Source organism: Hyperolius riggenbachi, chromosome 1, assembly GCF_040937935.1.
Source record: "Hyperolius riggenbachi isolate aHypRig1 chromosome 1, aHypRig1.pri, whole genome shotgun sequence".
NCBI lineage: Eukaryota > Metazoa > Chordata > Amphibia > Anura > Hyperoliidae > Hyperolius > Hyperolius riggenbachi.
The window spans coordinates 261883078-261898596 of record NC_090646.1 but is presented as its reverse complement, the minus strand read 5'-3'; the positions used below and the strand labels follow the sequence as shown (position 1 = coordinate 261898596).

The window sequence follows — 15519 nt, the reverse complement described above, 5'->3', positions numbered from 1 at the left end:
GCTTCTCAGGCGGGTCTAGCTTTTCTACACACACCCCCCCCCCCCCCCTTCCCCCCAGGCAGCGAGCAATGAGAAATCTAACAAAACAGGTTTCCCCTACCACCCTTCGGCAGTTTATCCTCTTAGGTTCCTGTTTGGAGATGCAGAGGAGATAGTGGAGAAATCGCCTCAACATGGCATGTGTACTGTCTCCCGTTCTTCTAAGCTGTTGCAAATACATAAAATGTTAAAGACTAATGAGGAGACTAATAGATTTAGAGCAAGCAGGGGCAGTATATCAAACATCTAAAGGGATGTCGGGATGCCTCTTGTTATTGTAATGTTGTCTCTGCACACACTCTTCTGCTGTTAATGACAATGGGCTTCGGTAAATTACCGAATTTCTACCGCACCTGGGAAAATATTGATGAATGAGCACACAAAAGTCTAAAATGCTGTATTTTCCCGACGTGTGTGTGTGTGTGTGTGTGTGTGTGTGTGTGTGTGTGTGTGTGTGTGTGTGTGTGTGTGTGTGTGTGTGTTTTGTTGTTTTTTGTTGTTTTTTAATCTAACAGCCTTTGATGAATTGACGCCTTGATGTAGATAACACTGGAGCTGTTGGAGGAATAAAAACAAATTTAACACCCATTTACATTTTATCCTGAATTACTAGGGCACTGATCAGTTTGAACTTTCAGATTGCAAAGGCAATATAAATAGTTAACTGATCCTGTAAGTAGAAATAGGTTTAGGATAAGTTCAGTGATTAACAAATAATAATAAATGGCTTTTCTAGCTGGCAAGTTTCAGAGAAACGTGCTTCTTCATTCTCCTGTTCTAGGCATACTGCTTGTTTGAGGTGAACATGGGTGGGACTGATGAGCATTGTAGATTGACCTTGGGCCCAGATAGTTATGTAGGTCAACTATTTTAATTGACAGTGCTTTGTTTAATTAAAATGCAGACTCTCACAAAATGGTGCTGGAGTGTGAAATTGTAAATATTTTCTGTCCATAATGCACCATTCCCACTACAGCGCAAAACAGACTTGTTTTGTTGCATTGGAAAACTAACAGTCAGAGATCCATCCATTGGTTCTGTTGCAGTAAACAGAATGCAAAATTAATACCTGCACGATAACTGAATAGTGGATGCGTTTCTCATAAAATCCTATATTGGATACTCATTCTGGACTCCAGCCACACTATTGGAGCAGACATGAACAACACTGCCCTCTCATGCTGGCCTTTGGCCTGGTACACTCCTTCCATTTAGATTGACCAATCACTGACCAATTTTGCCACCTCCCATGTAGTATGAGATTTTACCGATATAATCAGTTTGTTATTCAAAATCTGTTGACCCCAATCCCACATGGAGGGGGTAAAATTAGCCAATCATTGGCTAATCAAATTAAACCAGATTATGATGGGATTCAGAAGAAAGGCTGTGCTATCCAAGGAGTTGGTAAAAAAAATTCCAAAGAGCGAACGCCACCGACAAACTTTCTGAAAAGCTCTAACATTTTTGTATTAGGACTGTATTTTATTAGGATCCTTGAGCTCTGTGTTGCAATCCTCTATATCCTAGGTTCTCAACGTGTGGTACGCGTACCCCAGGGGGTACTTCTGATGGTTCCAGGGGGTACTCAGGCTAGATATACTCAACCAAGAATAACAAATTTAGAGTTTTAGAAAATGATAAATCGTATTTAAACAACACCAAATTAGTATTGTATCTAACTAAAAGCAATAATAAATGCTTGGAAATTGATTAGAACCAATTATCATTTACTTTGATTACATTTATATTTGTCAAGGGGTACTTGTGATAATTTTTACTATGCTAGGGGGTACTTGGTGAGTATAGGGTTTTACAAGGGGTACATACCAATAAAATGTTGAGAAACACTGCTCTATATGATTCCTTTAAAGGGGCACTTTGATGAAGAACCTGTCAAATGTAAACTGCATAAGAGTGTCATCCGGAATATTAAGACTGTTTTAATTTAATCAATTAAGGAAACCTTTTATTTACACTGTATCTTATTATCATTATTATTTAAAGAGCGCCAACATATTCGTAGTGCTGTACAACATGCAAAACCTACAACAGAGGGGAGCCTAGATACATGTGCTGTTCAACATACTGGACAATTAGGACATCCAGTAACACAACTACAGATGCTTACAGTTGATCTATAGTTTGAACATCACCAATACTGTTAGATGATCATTTGCTAAATTGCACAGAAACGGGAAACAAAAGGGGGGGTCCCTGCCCTTGCGAGCTTACAATCTAAAGGGTAAAGGGTAGTGGGGCTGAGACACTAGGGGTAGACAAAGGGAATAGCAGATGAGGTAATGAGCTTTAAATTCTAGCTATAGCAAATTATAAAGTTGACTGATAAGGTGTGTCTTGGGTACGTTTTGTCCAGGCTTGGAGTATGACTGATAGTCTGTGGTAGAGAGTTCCAAAGGAGAGGTGACACTTGTGAGAATGCCTGGATGCGAGAGGAGGTGACCAGGCTAGATAACAAGAGGGTCTCTTGGGAAGAGCAAAGGTTTTGGGATGGATCTTCTGAATGTGTCCACCTTGAGAAACGCATAAAAACAAACTGGCATTACTTTCTGGCTGACTCATTTTATTTAAAAAAAAAAAAAAAGTTTCCTTCCCTGAATTGGTTGTATGAAAACTGTCTTTCTGGATGACCATCATTTCTTTCTATTGCATTTGTCAGAGTAAAATGCAGTGTAAATTATTTTTTCTATGTAACTGTCACAGTACAGTAGAGCTACGCACACGTGTTTGATTAAACTTGGCTGAGGTGGCTGATAAAGACCGCTTTTGGTGAGAATCTAGCCCTGACATCGCCTAAAGATCATGTCAGATCTTTAGCAACATCTTAGTGACCCCCACCTGAAGCTACGTTGTTGTCCCTCCTCCCTGCTCCACAGAGCCTTGTCTGTACAGGTTGGCCCCTGAAATCTCACCTGAGGGAAAGTGTCCTGATCTCTGCTGGTGACAGTAATTGGCGATGTGTACATAGCTTATCCCCTCATGGGGTTTTCTTTATTTTTAAAAGTGCAGGCTGAACAATCGTTGCTCACTTCAACTGCTAGAATAGTGGTTGAGCGAGTGGGCCAGCTGATATCTTTGTATAGAACCTTACCAGGAACGGTTTTTGTAAAAAATAAAGGAAATGCTGAGAAACCCCTATAAAGAGATGGACTAGTCCAAGCCTGTTGGTAAGAGGTTTGGAGCTGTCAGAGAATACAAACTGTGACATCTACATAGGAAAATGGTAATTTATCAGAATTTTTGAGCATAAATGTACACATACTATTTAATTTTAAATGTTGCAGTGTCTATCATTGTGCTCCTTTTAGTCCTAGAACAGTATGCAATGTTTGCACAAATAACCAGTTAAGCTGTGACTGAAGCCTGAAAAAATGAACTGCCTGTGTAGATCTCACATTTTGAATGACTTGCCTAGGAGAATGTAAAACAAATGAAGGCTGACAAGGCCAGCAGCACTTTTCAAAGCAAGAAATAAAGATTTTGCTGCAACCATTTAAAGCATAACTCCCATTAAGACTCTTATTTCAGTTGAGGGGGAGTGTTGGGGTAAAATTGTAAAGGACTGCTAGAAAAGTAGACACTGTATTTAGATGGAGCAATAGTGGGAAAAAACTTCTTTATAAAGGTTTGTGACGCACTGAATTTGTTCTCATGCATAACACATTAACCAGTTTTACAAAAGTTCAGGGCTTTGAAAATGTCTCTTGGCCAAAGATCTCAGCAGCTTTTGGAAGTGCTGCAATTTTCTATATGACTTGTTAAAATTTAAGTTGTAGGTTTAACAGATCATGGTCTTCAAAATGTTGCTTCTTCCTTTAAACTAGGATGTTAAGAGAGACTTCGCTTTTGAGCTTTACTTATTATGTCAAGCATTAAGCTAACACTTTATGTAAAATTAGTTTGCTCTTATATTGCATACAGCCTTAAATAGCCTGACATTGTATCTGTAATTGAAAATGTTTTGATTATCCACTTAAGTGTGTGGTAGTGTTGTTTGATACAGTTTTTATTCTATTTCTTGCAATTTTCCTCATGTCTGGCTGCCAGTCATGGGATACTGTTCCTTTTGCGCTTCCATTTGGTTCTGAGGGGGTTTCTTTTTCACACAGCTGCATCTAAGCAGAAGTCCAGTGGCCATGTGCCAGAGAACAGCCAGGATGCACAGGGATACATCAGCAGTCAGTCTCCAGAGAGCATTGTAGAAGAAGCTCAGGGAAAGCTGACAGAGCTGGAACAGAGAATCAAAGAAGCCATTGAAAAGAACGCACAGTTGCAGTCCCTGGAGCTGGCACATGCAGACCAGTTAACTAAAGAGAAGATAGAAGAGTTGAACAAAACCCGGGAAGAGCAGATCCAAAAGAAGCAAAAAATATTGGAGGAGCTACAAAAAGTAGAGCGAGAGTTGCAGCTTAAGACCCAACAGCAGCTGAAAAAGCAGTACCTAGAAGTAAAAGCTCAGCGAATTCAACTTCAGCAGCAACAGCAGCAGCAGTCATGTCAACATCTGGGACTGCTTACTCCTGTAGGGGTTGGGGAAGAAATCACAGAGGTAGACTATGCCCACTTACAGCAGGTTGAGACCATATTGCTCAAAGAGGACTCTCAGCAGACTTCCGTACCGATGGGCTTTACTCCTATGCAGCCTTTGGCAATGCCTCAAGCGTTGCCACTGGCAGCAGGTACTTTGTCCCCTGGACCCATAGCAAATCTTGCAGATCTCCAAGGAGTTATTGTAGGACAGCAAGAAATGGGTCAAGCACAACTAACAGGGCTGGGGCAAAGTGTCCTGCCAGAAACACAAGAAGGGTTAATGATAGCAAGTCCTGCTCAGACCCTCACTGACACGTTGGATGACATTATGGCAGGTGGGTATGATGGTTCACACTAGTTCATTTTGACAATGATTGACCTTTTTGGTATTGCTCTATTCATGGTTTTAATCTAGTCTGTAGACAAGTGTTTCTTCCAAAAAATGTTTTCTGTTAATTTTTAAAGTTCATTCTAGTTGTCATTCAATACAGCCCATAACCGAGACATTGTTCCCATGCACTTGTGGGGACAGGAAGAATTTGTTTTAATTTATATTATATACCCATCCGTTTTCTTAAAGGGGAACTGAAGTAAGAGGTATACGAAGGCTGCCATATTTATTTCCTTTTAATTAATACCAGTTGCCTGGCAACCCTGCTGGTCTATTTCTCTGCAGTAGTATCAGAATAACACCAGAAACAAGCATGCAGCTAGTCTTGTCAGATCTGACTTTAAAGTCTGAAACGCCTGATCTGATGCATGCTTGTTCGGGGGCTATGGCTAATAGTATTAGAGGCAGAGGATCAGCAGGGCTGCCAGGCAACTGGTATTGCTTAAAAGGAAATAAATATGGCAGCCTCCGTATACCTCTTACTTCAGTTCCCCTTTAAGACTAGTGCTGTTAGCCAGTCTGGTTGTTTCCTTTTAAGTTCTCTCGGTTATGGGCTGTCAGGGAAAGCATACATATATTAAATTGTCCTAATGGATAAATCAGGAGGGCAGTCTTGATTTTAAGGGAATGGTGGTTTCCTTATTCATTTTTATTTTATAAACCATTCCAGTTGCCTGGCAGTGTTGCTGATCTCTTTGGCTGCAGTAGTATCTGAATCACACCTGAAACAAGCATGCAGCTAACCTTGTCAGATTTTTTTTTGGGGAAACGTGATCTGCATGCTTACTCAGGATCTATGGCTAAAATTCTAAGTGGCAGAGGATCAGCAGGACAGCCAGGCAATGTGGATTGTTTAAAAGCAAATGTCGGCCTCCATATCCCTTTCACTTCAGGTGTGCTTTTTGGAGAGCCGTGGAAAAACGAATACAGGTAATTTTTTATTTACAATGTTACTTTTACTTGTGTATTACATACATCTGAGTGTCACAGAAAGAAATGTATTAGCACAAGTAAAGGGCATCTCAACCTTTCTTGCTGGCTTTAAAGTCTTTGTGGAAATAGAAAGAGAATTTCAAAGTGCACCTTTAGTTTTTGATCCCATCTGTAAAAAAGGATGGATTAAGAGGTCAGTAGTGGTGTTCTGCTTTGCTTTAAGGCTCTCTATTGCTCCACTCTGCAAACTCACCGTGGCAGGTTTTGTTTATTTAAACTCTTTTGAAGCTGTGGCCATCCTTCACCTGTGTTGCCTTGGCCCGCCCTCAGCTTAGCAGTTGACTGCGGCATCACAGGTGGAGGTGGCTACAGAACTTTTAAAAAAAATGGCTGCGACTGCCAAGGAGGGGGCAGATTTTCTGTCATTACGGGTCAGTGGATGAGTGATTAACACTACCTATAGCTAATCCATACAGAAGTAATCTTGCAATGCATGCTTTCTGTATTTCACTGAAAATGCTCTTAAATTGAGATCAGTCACGAATGCTATAAAAAAAAGTGACTAATGAAAAACAATAAGTTGTAAATAGTGTAAATAGGCTTCAAAAAAATGGTTTTAATAATTCCATTGCTGTCAATAATAATAATAACCTTGAAGTCTGGTGGAGAGTTACCAGTACCAAGTGAAATAAGAACATGAAGCAATTTGTGGCATGCTGATTAATGTAGTTATTTCTAACTACTGCAAGCTGAATGAGGAGGTAATATGTGGGAGATCCTCACATAGAGGACCCCACAGTTAGTTACAGGCAAACGCCGGGCAGCCACACTGACAAGAGAGTTAAAACCTCTGCAACTCTTATTCATCTGTGCAGCTATGCCACACACTACCGGGTGGCGGCGCACATGCTCAGTTGGCTCTCTTGTCAGCGGGGCTGCCCAGCATTTGCCTGTAACTATCTGGAGTGTCGCCTCTGAGGATTCCCCGCAGATTACTGTATTTTTCGGAATATAAGACGCTCCGGCATATAAGATGCACCTAGGTTTAGAGGGCAAAAATCAGGGGAAAAAAATTAAACCTAGCTGCGTCTATACTGCAGGGGTGTCTTATGGACCTTTTAACCCCACAAAAACTGTTTCTAAGCTACTCTATCTACACTACACTTCGTCCTATTGCCCCTACACTACATTACACTGATCTCTGCTGCCTACCAACTAAGCTACACAGCAATACACATACACTGCAATTAACTATACTACACTGCACTAAACTACACTGCAGTACACTTTTATACTATACCTGCTCCTGCTGCCGCGATCCTATCCCCCTGGCTCAGTCAGCGATCCTCTCCTGCATCGTCCTCCTGGCAGCACACTCTGCCATCCATGCTGTATCTGTACACTAGCGGTGCGCGCATGGCTTCATGCATGACACCCGGCGCACATGTGCCGCTAGTGTACAGAGACTGCATGGATGCAGGTAGCGGTATGGAGGACCCGGCTGTTCAGCAAAGCAGTAGGCAGTGACCCCTAATGAGGAGCGCACCATGGGAGCCAGGAGGAAAGGACGATGCAGAAGAGGATTGCTGACGGAGCCAGGAGGAGAGGATGGCTGTGGCAGGAGCAGTAAAGTATAGCGGTAGCTCCCCTGCGCACTCTTCATTCATTCATCTTAAGAATACGAGACGGTGCGTCTCTTTTGGGGAAGAAAAAGTGTCTTCCGAAAAATACGGTACTTTCTCATTTAGCCTGTGGTGCTTTAAAATAACAGTGGTGAACAGTGTGCCACTGGAGCCAAGCATGTAACATCCTCCACTGGTATAAAACCCTTCATTTATGTAACAAAAAAGTTATTTCATGCTTTCACCTTGGTACTGGCAACTCTGTCAGAGGTGTTATACATTGACTTTCTAATGAAATTTAATTTAAAAAAAAAAATCAATTTTTCACAACTTTTTATTGCTAGTCATATTATTTATTCAAGGTTTGGTGCACACGGAGTAATTTAGTGTATGGTGCCTACTCCCATTGTGTCACATTAGTTGAATTTACATCCCTTTAAACGTATTGGACAATATTCTGCAGTGCAACTAGCGGCCTCGTTCTACTGGGCACACAGTGCTCAATGCAGGTACTATGGTATATGGCTGTGCTCGTACATGGACGAGAGTGTGGCTGCGGATAGGAGGATCTGGAAAGTCTCTGGAGCATCCAGAGGCTTCCCACTATTTAGGCACGTATCTGTTTTTTTTTTTTTTTTTTTTAAATCTTTTTACAATTTTGCTTTAAGGTGGCCATGCACTATTTGATGTATAGTAGATTACTCTTCTAGCGGTCAAGCATAATGGTGCTCTGTCACTACCAAATGAATGCTTAAGACGAGGGTACATAAGTTTTATGCATACCTGGGGCTTCTTACAGCCCCTTCCGTGCAGATTGCTCCCTTGCTGCGTTCTACAGCCTCGCAGATCCTTTGGTAGCTGCCCAGTTGGCCTCGACCAGTCCGCGGAGGTACAGTGCGGCCAAGCGTGCTCCTCGCTCCCGCGGCTGGGAGCTCTCTGCGCCTGTGAAGGCGCAGAATGTTAATGGTGCGGACGCAGCCAGGCCGCGCATGCGCACTACAGCCGACTGGCCACAGACAATGGGGCTGCTACTGAGGGATCTATGAGGCTTTAGACTGCGGCGAGGGAGGGGTCTGGAGGAAGCCCTAGTTATGTATAAAACTTTTATTTACCCTAGTCTCCGGTTCACATTAAGTAGAGCTGGCCATTGAGGTGATGATAATTTCAGTTTTCTGTAAATTTAATGCACATTGCATGCAGCTTTATATTGGGCCAGTCAAAATCAACAGTAAGGCCTTGTTTCCACTTGTGCATTGCTGTTCGCGGTTTCAGCAACGCACAGTGTCGGCAATTGGCAGGAACATCAGAAGTTCATAGACCACTATATCTTTCTCCATCCATGTTTTGCAGTTCACAGCAGAATCACAACACATGGTTGCATGCATTTTTGCACTTTCGTGATGCAATTCCATTCATTAGATATGAATGGGATCGCAACCGCATCAGGGAAAATCATAGAGCAACGCAATTCTGAGCGTCTGTGCATCCACCTGCATTGAATGGGTGTCACGACGCACAGAATTGCTGCATTGAATGCAGCATGGACAAGTGTTTGGTCTAGTTCCAGACTACTTACAGTTTGCATTAAACTAGCTTGGAAACTGGGACTTATTGGTATCTTTGAGCTTTTCTATTATTCAGTCTTTTTGCTAACATTGTATTACTATCATTGGAGAGCACATTAACCCAAGGGAAATGGTACACAATTGTTTTAATCCAGCACAAATGCAGCTAACCGCTTTTAAAGACGGTGAAAAGTCAAGCATTACAGCAGACGGTTATATACACACGTGCTTGCAGGGATTTTAGAAAAACAAACAAAATTGAAGGTGTTTGTGATTTGTAGTGGAAAAGGGTTTGGGATTGGAGCTGCAACATGCATGTGCTGCTTATAGGGATGATCACAGGTATGCAGATTCTTCTGAGTTGATGCTAATGTGTGCAAATTTGTATGCAAATATATGCAGCTTGAAAATGGACCAATCAATTTAAACCTGGGTTTAAATTGATTGGTTCATTTTCAAACTGCATGCATTTGCATAAAACATTGCATAATTTCGGAAGAATTTGTATCTATTTGATCATCCCTAGCTGCTTATAGCAGTAGTTACCATTCTATCACACGTCTATGCAATATTATATACACAAGCACCTCTCACAGTTTTGTAAATGTATCTTTCAATGTGAACACTGAAGATATGACACTTTGATACAATGTAAAGTTTTCAATGTGCTGCTTGTATAAGGGTACGTTCACACTGCACGCATTTCCAGCCGTGTTTTGGAAACGCGTGCGGGTGGCCCGACACGCACGACATCAGACAGTGCATAGAGTGCACTGTCTGATGTTCACACTGCATGCGTTCCGGACCTGTGCGGTCCGGGTACGCATGCTGCACGCATTTTTAGCAAAAACGCGTGGCTGTCCCATTCACTTTTCAGTGATGGGATCAGCCATGCAAAGCACACAAACGCGGATGGCGTGCGTTCGCATGCGTTCCGCACGCATGGCCATCCGCGTTTGTGATGTGAACGGGGCCTAACAGTGTAAAATTGCTGTCCCATTCAAATAACTCAACCCAGCAAATGTCTAAACTGTTGGCAACAAAAGTAAGTTCATCCTTAAAGAATAACCGTAACCAAGAATTGAACTTCATCCCAATCAGTAGCTGATTCCCGATTTCCCACGAGAAATATTTTCCTTTTCACAAAGTGCTCTGAATGGCTGATATTGTGGTGAAACCCCTCCCACAGTGTGATGTCAGGACCACGGTCCTGACAGTTTCCTGTCTGTGAACCACATTGCATTGTGGGAAATAGCTGTTTACAGCTGTTTCCAACTGTCAAAAAAGCAAGCAGCATCTCCTTCCACTGACATCACCTGCCAGCAGTAAAAATGTCACCATGTGATAAATGTCAGAATGTAAATCGGGGAGAAGAGAGATTTTACAATAGGCAAAAACTGACTAAATCACTTATAAATGTAAAAATGAAGCACTGTTTTACTACACTATTTTCACTGGAGTTTCTCTTTTAATTAATATTTTTTTTAAATTGTGCCCAATTAGACATATCTCCTCGCCTTGTCATGTGTCTCGTTAGTGTTGCAATGTGTGTATGAATCCGGTGTTAAATTTAATGTCATCACTGGAAGGTCAACATGGTAAACAACTTTGAGGATCTTAAAAAAAAAAAAAAAAAAAAAAAAAAAAAGTTGCTTAACATAAAGATGGACTTGGCTATAAGATTACAAACGCCGTGAAACTGAGCTGCAGCATGGTGGCCAAGATCATACAGTGGTTTAACAGGACTGTTTCCACTCAGATCAGGTCTTACCATGATCCACCAAAGAAGATGAGTGCACGTGCTGATTGTCACATCCAGAGGTTGTCTTCTGCAAATAGATGTATGAGTGCTGGCAGCATTGCTGAAGAGGTTGTGGGTCAGTCTTTGTGCTCAGACTTTGCGTCAAAACGCCAGAAATCAGAGCCTTTAGCACCCTTTGTACAAATGGTACACTGACTACTTTACATTTTATCAAAGCGTCTTATCTTCAGTGTTGTTCCATTACAAAAAATATAATACTATATTAACAAAAATGTAATAAATATACTGATGATGTTTAAAGGGGCACTATTGCGAATTACCTGGTTTTTAGTCCCTTTAACATAAATGTGTAAGTGGAGCAATGTTATTGCCACTTATTGTGGCTGATCAAAAGGATTTTTTACATTGCCACTAACGATTTATAGCTAGCGAGTCAGGTCGGAAGATTTACCTTTCTGAGGCGACTCAGCATAATCCATTCTGCAGCAGGAGGCATCTGTATTTGTAGATACTGCAGCCGTTACATTCCCCCTATGGTCAACCCAGCTAAGTTTGGTCCAACTTGTAACTGCACTATCGTGTGTAGCGCTACTTGTGTCTGCTCGCTGATGCCACCGCTGTCTTGCGCAATTATAAAGCAGATTGCTGGTTACCACAGCAACGGACACCAATAGGTGTTCGTCACTGTGCCAGCTTCAAATAAGAGGTCCTCAGCGGGCAGCATGTAACTATAGACCCGTACGGCGGCTGCAGCCTACACAGATCTCAGTAACTGCACATTAGTGCAGTGACAAGTTGGACCAAACTTAGCTGGGCTGACCAGAGGGGGGGGGGGGGGATGTAACTGCTGCAGTATCTACAAATACAGATGCCTCCTACTGCAGAATGGATTATGCTAAGTCGTATCAGAGAGGTAAATCTTCCGATGAGACTCACTAGCTATAAATGGTTAGTGGCAATGTAAAAAATCCTTTTGATCAGCCGCAATAAGTGGCAATAACATTGCTCCACTTACACATATTTATGTCAAAGGGACTAAAAACCAGGTAATTTGCAATAGTGCCCCTTTAATATTCTTAATCAATTTTGCCTGCTTGCAATGCACCACTTCCATCACACTGAGATATACAAACCAAGGTGAGGTAAAGACGAGCAGGAGTTTGCTTAGGGTGCCCCTCCTTATAGTGTTCATAGCACTTTACAGAATGGAAAACACTGTGAAATACAGAGAAACGTCATTCTTAAACTTAGAAAGCCAACAAGTCCATATTTTATGGAACTTTTTCAATGAACCATTATTTTCGTAAACTATTTCATATAGCGGTAAATCAGTGTTAATAGACAACTTAAATTCTGTAATAGTAGGTGTTAAGGTACCTTTCCATCGCAGAGCTATATTCCCATTTCACGTAGAAAAGCATCCATCTAGCCAGGAATAGTTTCCATTCTTTATGAGAAATGTCTCGAAGAGGACAAGAAGTAATGTTCTGGGATGTCAATGGGATCTGATTATCAACAAGTTGAGTTAAAATGTAATGCGTTCTCCTCCAGTGATTTTTGGATTTCCATACAGTCCCAGAACAATGAAACGGTTTTAGTTTTACTAGGTACACTTGTACACATTTTAGGATTTTATCCTCTCTATATTCCAATGTATATTCTAATGTATGAGTGAGGAGTTATATCAATTAATATTAATGATCGTCAAGATAACATGTCAGTTAAAGTAATACTGAGGTGAAAATAAACTGATGAGATAAACAAATGTATCTAGCCACCTACTCCTAAAATAACTTTTTTTTTTTTTTTTTAGATATCTGTGTTTTATATTTAAAAGTACTTTAGTTTTTACTGTTGCACTGTCTTTGCTGAAGGACACATTCATTGAAGTATGCCAGAGCTTGTCTATTAACTATTGACCCTTTTTCTCTTTCCTGCTCTCAGAAGCCATTTTCAGCCAGGAAAGTGTTACGATTGTAATTCCTTATTAGTATTGGTTAGTTATAGTCCGATCCTGGACAGAAACTCACTTGCATTCCTTTCAAGCAGGGAAAAAAAAAAAAAAAAAACCACAGCATAGTTACTTGTGTGCTTGGCACCGTCTATCTCATCATTTCACATGTCAGCAAGGTATTCCTTTAAAACACAATTATTATATAAACACAATTAGTGGTATAGGTAAAAGGAAACTAAGTAAGTAACAGCCATGATCTACTCAGTAATTAAGACTGCAGGGGACTGTTTAATGTAAACTATATTAGAGGATGACAAAATTCAGCACAGCAACAAGTCATTGGGGGTCTTACTGCATCCAAATGTTGTCACGTACAGAAATTTTAAAGACCGATAACAGCATATGTGCTGTCGAATTTCTTCTGCAGAAGCAAAATATATTGTTAACATTTAGAACCAAAACAGCTGAGGTTGGCTAAGGAAACCCTAATCCAACAGATGGACAAATGAGGCAGAATTCCCTTCACAATCTGCTTGTCATGTTGCAGCATCAGCTCACCTGGCAGAAAGCAGTGGGTCGAGTATGTCCATCTAAAGCTCAATGGAGTTTGGTCTGAATTGGTTTTTATGAAAGATTTGTGGGTGAATAGCCATATCTCCAGCATTTAAACTAGGCCAAAATATAACCCTATGCAGTAAAAGAAAAGTACAAAGTACAATCGGTATTTAATTTTAGATAGACAAGGCTGGAACAGAAGGCAGTTTGGTTGCCGAAGGCCTGACACGAGTATTAGACTGCAGGTGAAGGTTTCTTGTAGGTGTGGGTCTGCTTTTCTGTACTTGGGTTGGGCCTTGAATTGATGGTGTCTGCACTGCTGATAATTACATAGCTATTATCAAGGTATATAATTGTTCCCATGTTAGTTCTGCAGCCTCACCATAACCCCAGATACACAGCTGAAGTAATAAAGAACCATCTTAAAGGGATACTGTAGGGGGGTCGGGGGAAAATGAGTTGAACTTACCCGGGGCTTCTAATGGTCCCCCGCAGACATCCTGTGTTGGCGCAGCCGCTCACCGATGCTCCGGCCCCGCCTCCAGTTCACTTCTGGAATTTCTGACTTTAAAGTCAGAAAACCACTGCGCCTGCACGCCCGTGTCCTCACTCCCGCTGATGTCACCAGGAGTGTACTGCGCAGACACAGACCATACTGGGCCTGCGCTGTGCGCTCTTGGTGACATCAGCGGGATCGAGGACACCGCAACGCAGGCGCAGTGGTTTTCAGACTTTAAAGTCTGAAATTCTAGTAGTGAACCGGAGGCGGGGCCGGAGCATCGGTGAGTGGCTGCGCGGGCACAGGATGTCTGCGGGGGACCGTTAGAAGCCCCGGGTAAGTTCAACTCATTTTCCCCTGACCCCCCCTACAGTATCCCTTTAAGTGTAAAGAAAAACCATCATGGAAGAGAGGGCATAGATTTTGTAGTCTGTCTGGGATTACATGAAGTCCTAACTGGCGTCTTAAATGCACAGAAGAAAAAAATGCAGTTAGATGTGTAGAACCACCACCTGCTAAATCCTTTGCTTCATGTGTAACAAAGAGAATAGTTGCTGTTTAGGTACTCTCACCCAACCGGAGCCTGGAAATTACAATAAAGACTCTGTAATGGGGGTGGGGTGGGGGGAGGGTCTCCCCTAAGGATGATAAAAAACAATAGGTATTTAACTTTTTTTTAGGATTTTTGCCTGGTAAGTCCTTTAAAGAGGAACTTTAACCTAGGACTAAACTTCTTCCCAATCAGTAGCCCCTTGTCCACAAGAAATGGGCAAACAATGGCCAAACATTGACTAAATAATTTATAAATTAATATTGTGTAAAAAAAAAAAAAAAAAAACTTGTTTTCACTACAGTTCCTCTTTAAATATTAAAAGGGAAAGGCAGTGTTGTTCTTGCCTCTTCTATCCAGTATGACTTGCTTATTTCTTCAGAAGTTTTTTTTTTATCCCAAGGCCTTAAATGGACAATATGTTTCAAGATTAGGGCACTCACACTCGGTCAGCCAGACTGTTAAAGGGAAGGTCCAAGCAAAATAAAAAAATGAGTTTCACTTACCTGGGGCTTCTACCAGCCCCCTGCAGCCATCCTGTGCCCTCGTAGTCACTCACTGCTGCTCCAGTCCCCCGCTGGCAGCTTTCCGACCTCGGAGGTCGGCGGGCCGCATTGCATACGTTTTTACGCATTCCCACTAGTGCAGGAACATTAACACATTCATTTTTACGCATTACTGGTTCAATGCGTAAAAATTTACGCATAGAACCAGTAACGCGTAAAAATGTATGTGTTAATGTTCTTGCACTAGCGGGAATGCGTAAAAACGTACGCAATGCGGCCCGCCGACCTCCGAGGTCGGAAAGCTACCAGCGGGGGACTGGAGCAGCAGTGAGTGACTACGAGGGCACAGGATGGCTGCATGGGGCTGGTAGAAGCCCCAGGTAAGTGAAACTCATTTTTTTATTTTGCTTGGACCTTCCCTTTAAGGTAGTGTGATCTGATTGACCTGAGGAAGCTGGCAAGAATCCATGAAATGCGTTGTGTATTTTAGTGCTTAAATGAAAACTTCTATCCAGTAATACTAGCTTATTTCTTCAGGAGAGGCAAGACCAGCATTGCCTCTCCTATTTTAAGCTAATTATGTGTTTCATAT

General features: G+C 41.7%; 1 protein-coding gene across 5 annotated transcripts in view; it reads left to right on the top strand.

Annotated features, from left to right (window-relative positions):
- The window catches only part of ANKRD17 (ankyrin repeat domain 17), a 233656-nt gene that overhangs the window by 145254 nt on the left and 72883 nt on the right, over window positions 1–15519 (top strand). For all 5 annotated transcript variants that reach the window (XM_068233424.1, XM_068233418.1, XM_068233427.1 and 2 more), the window contains exon 15: window positions 4170–4925. In XM_068233424.1, the coding sequence (XP_068089525.1) occupies window positions 4170–4925 (756 nt within the window). The remainder of the gene's footprint in view (window positions 1–4169; window positions 4926–15519) is intronic.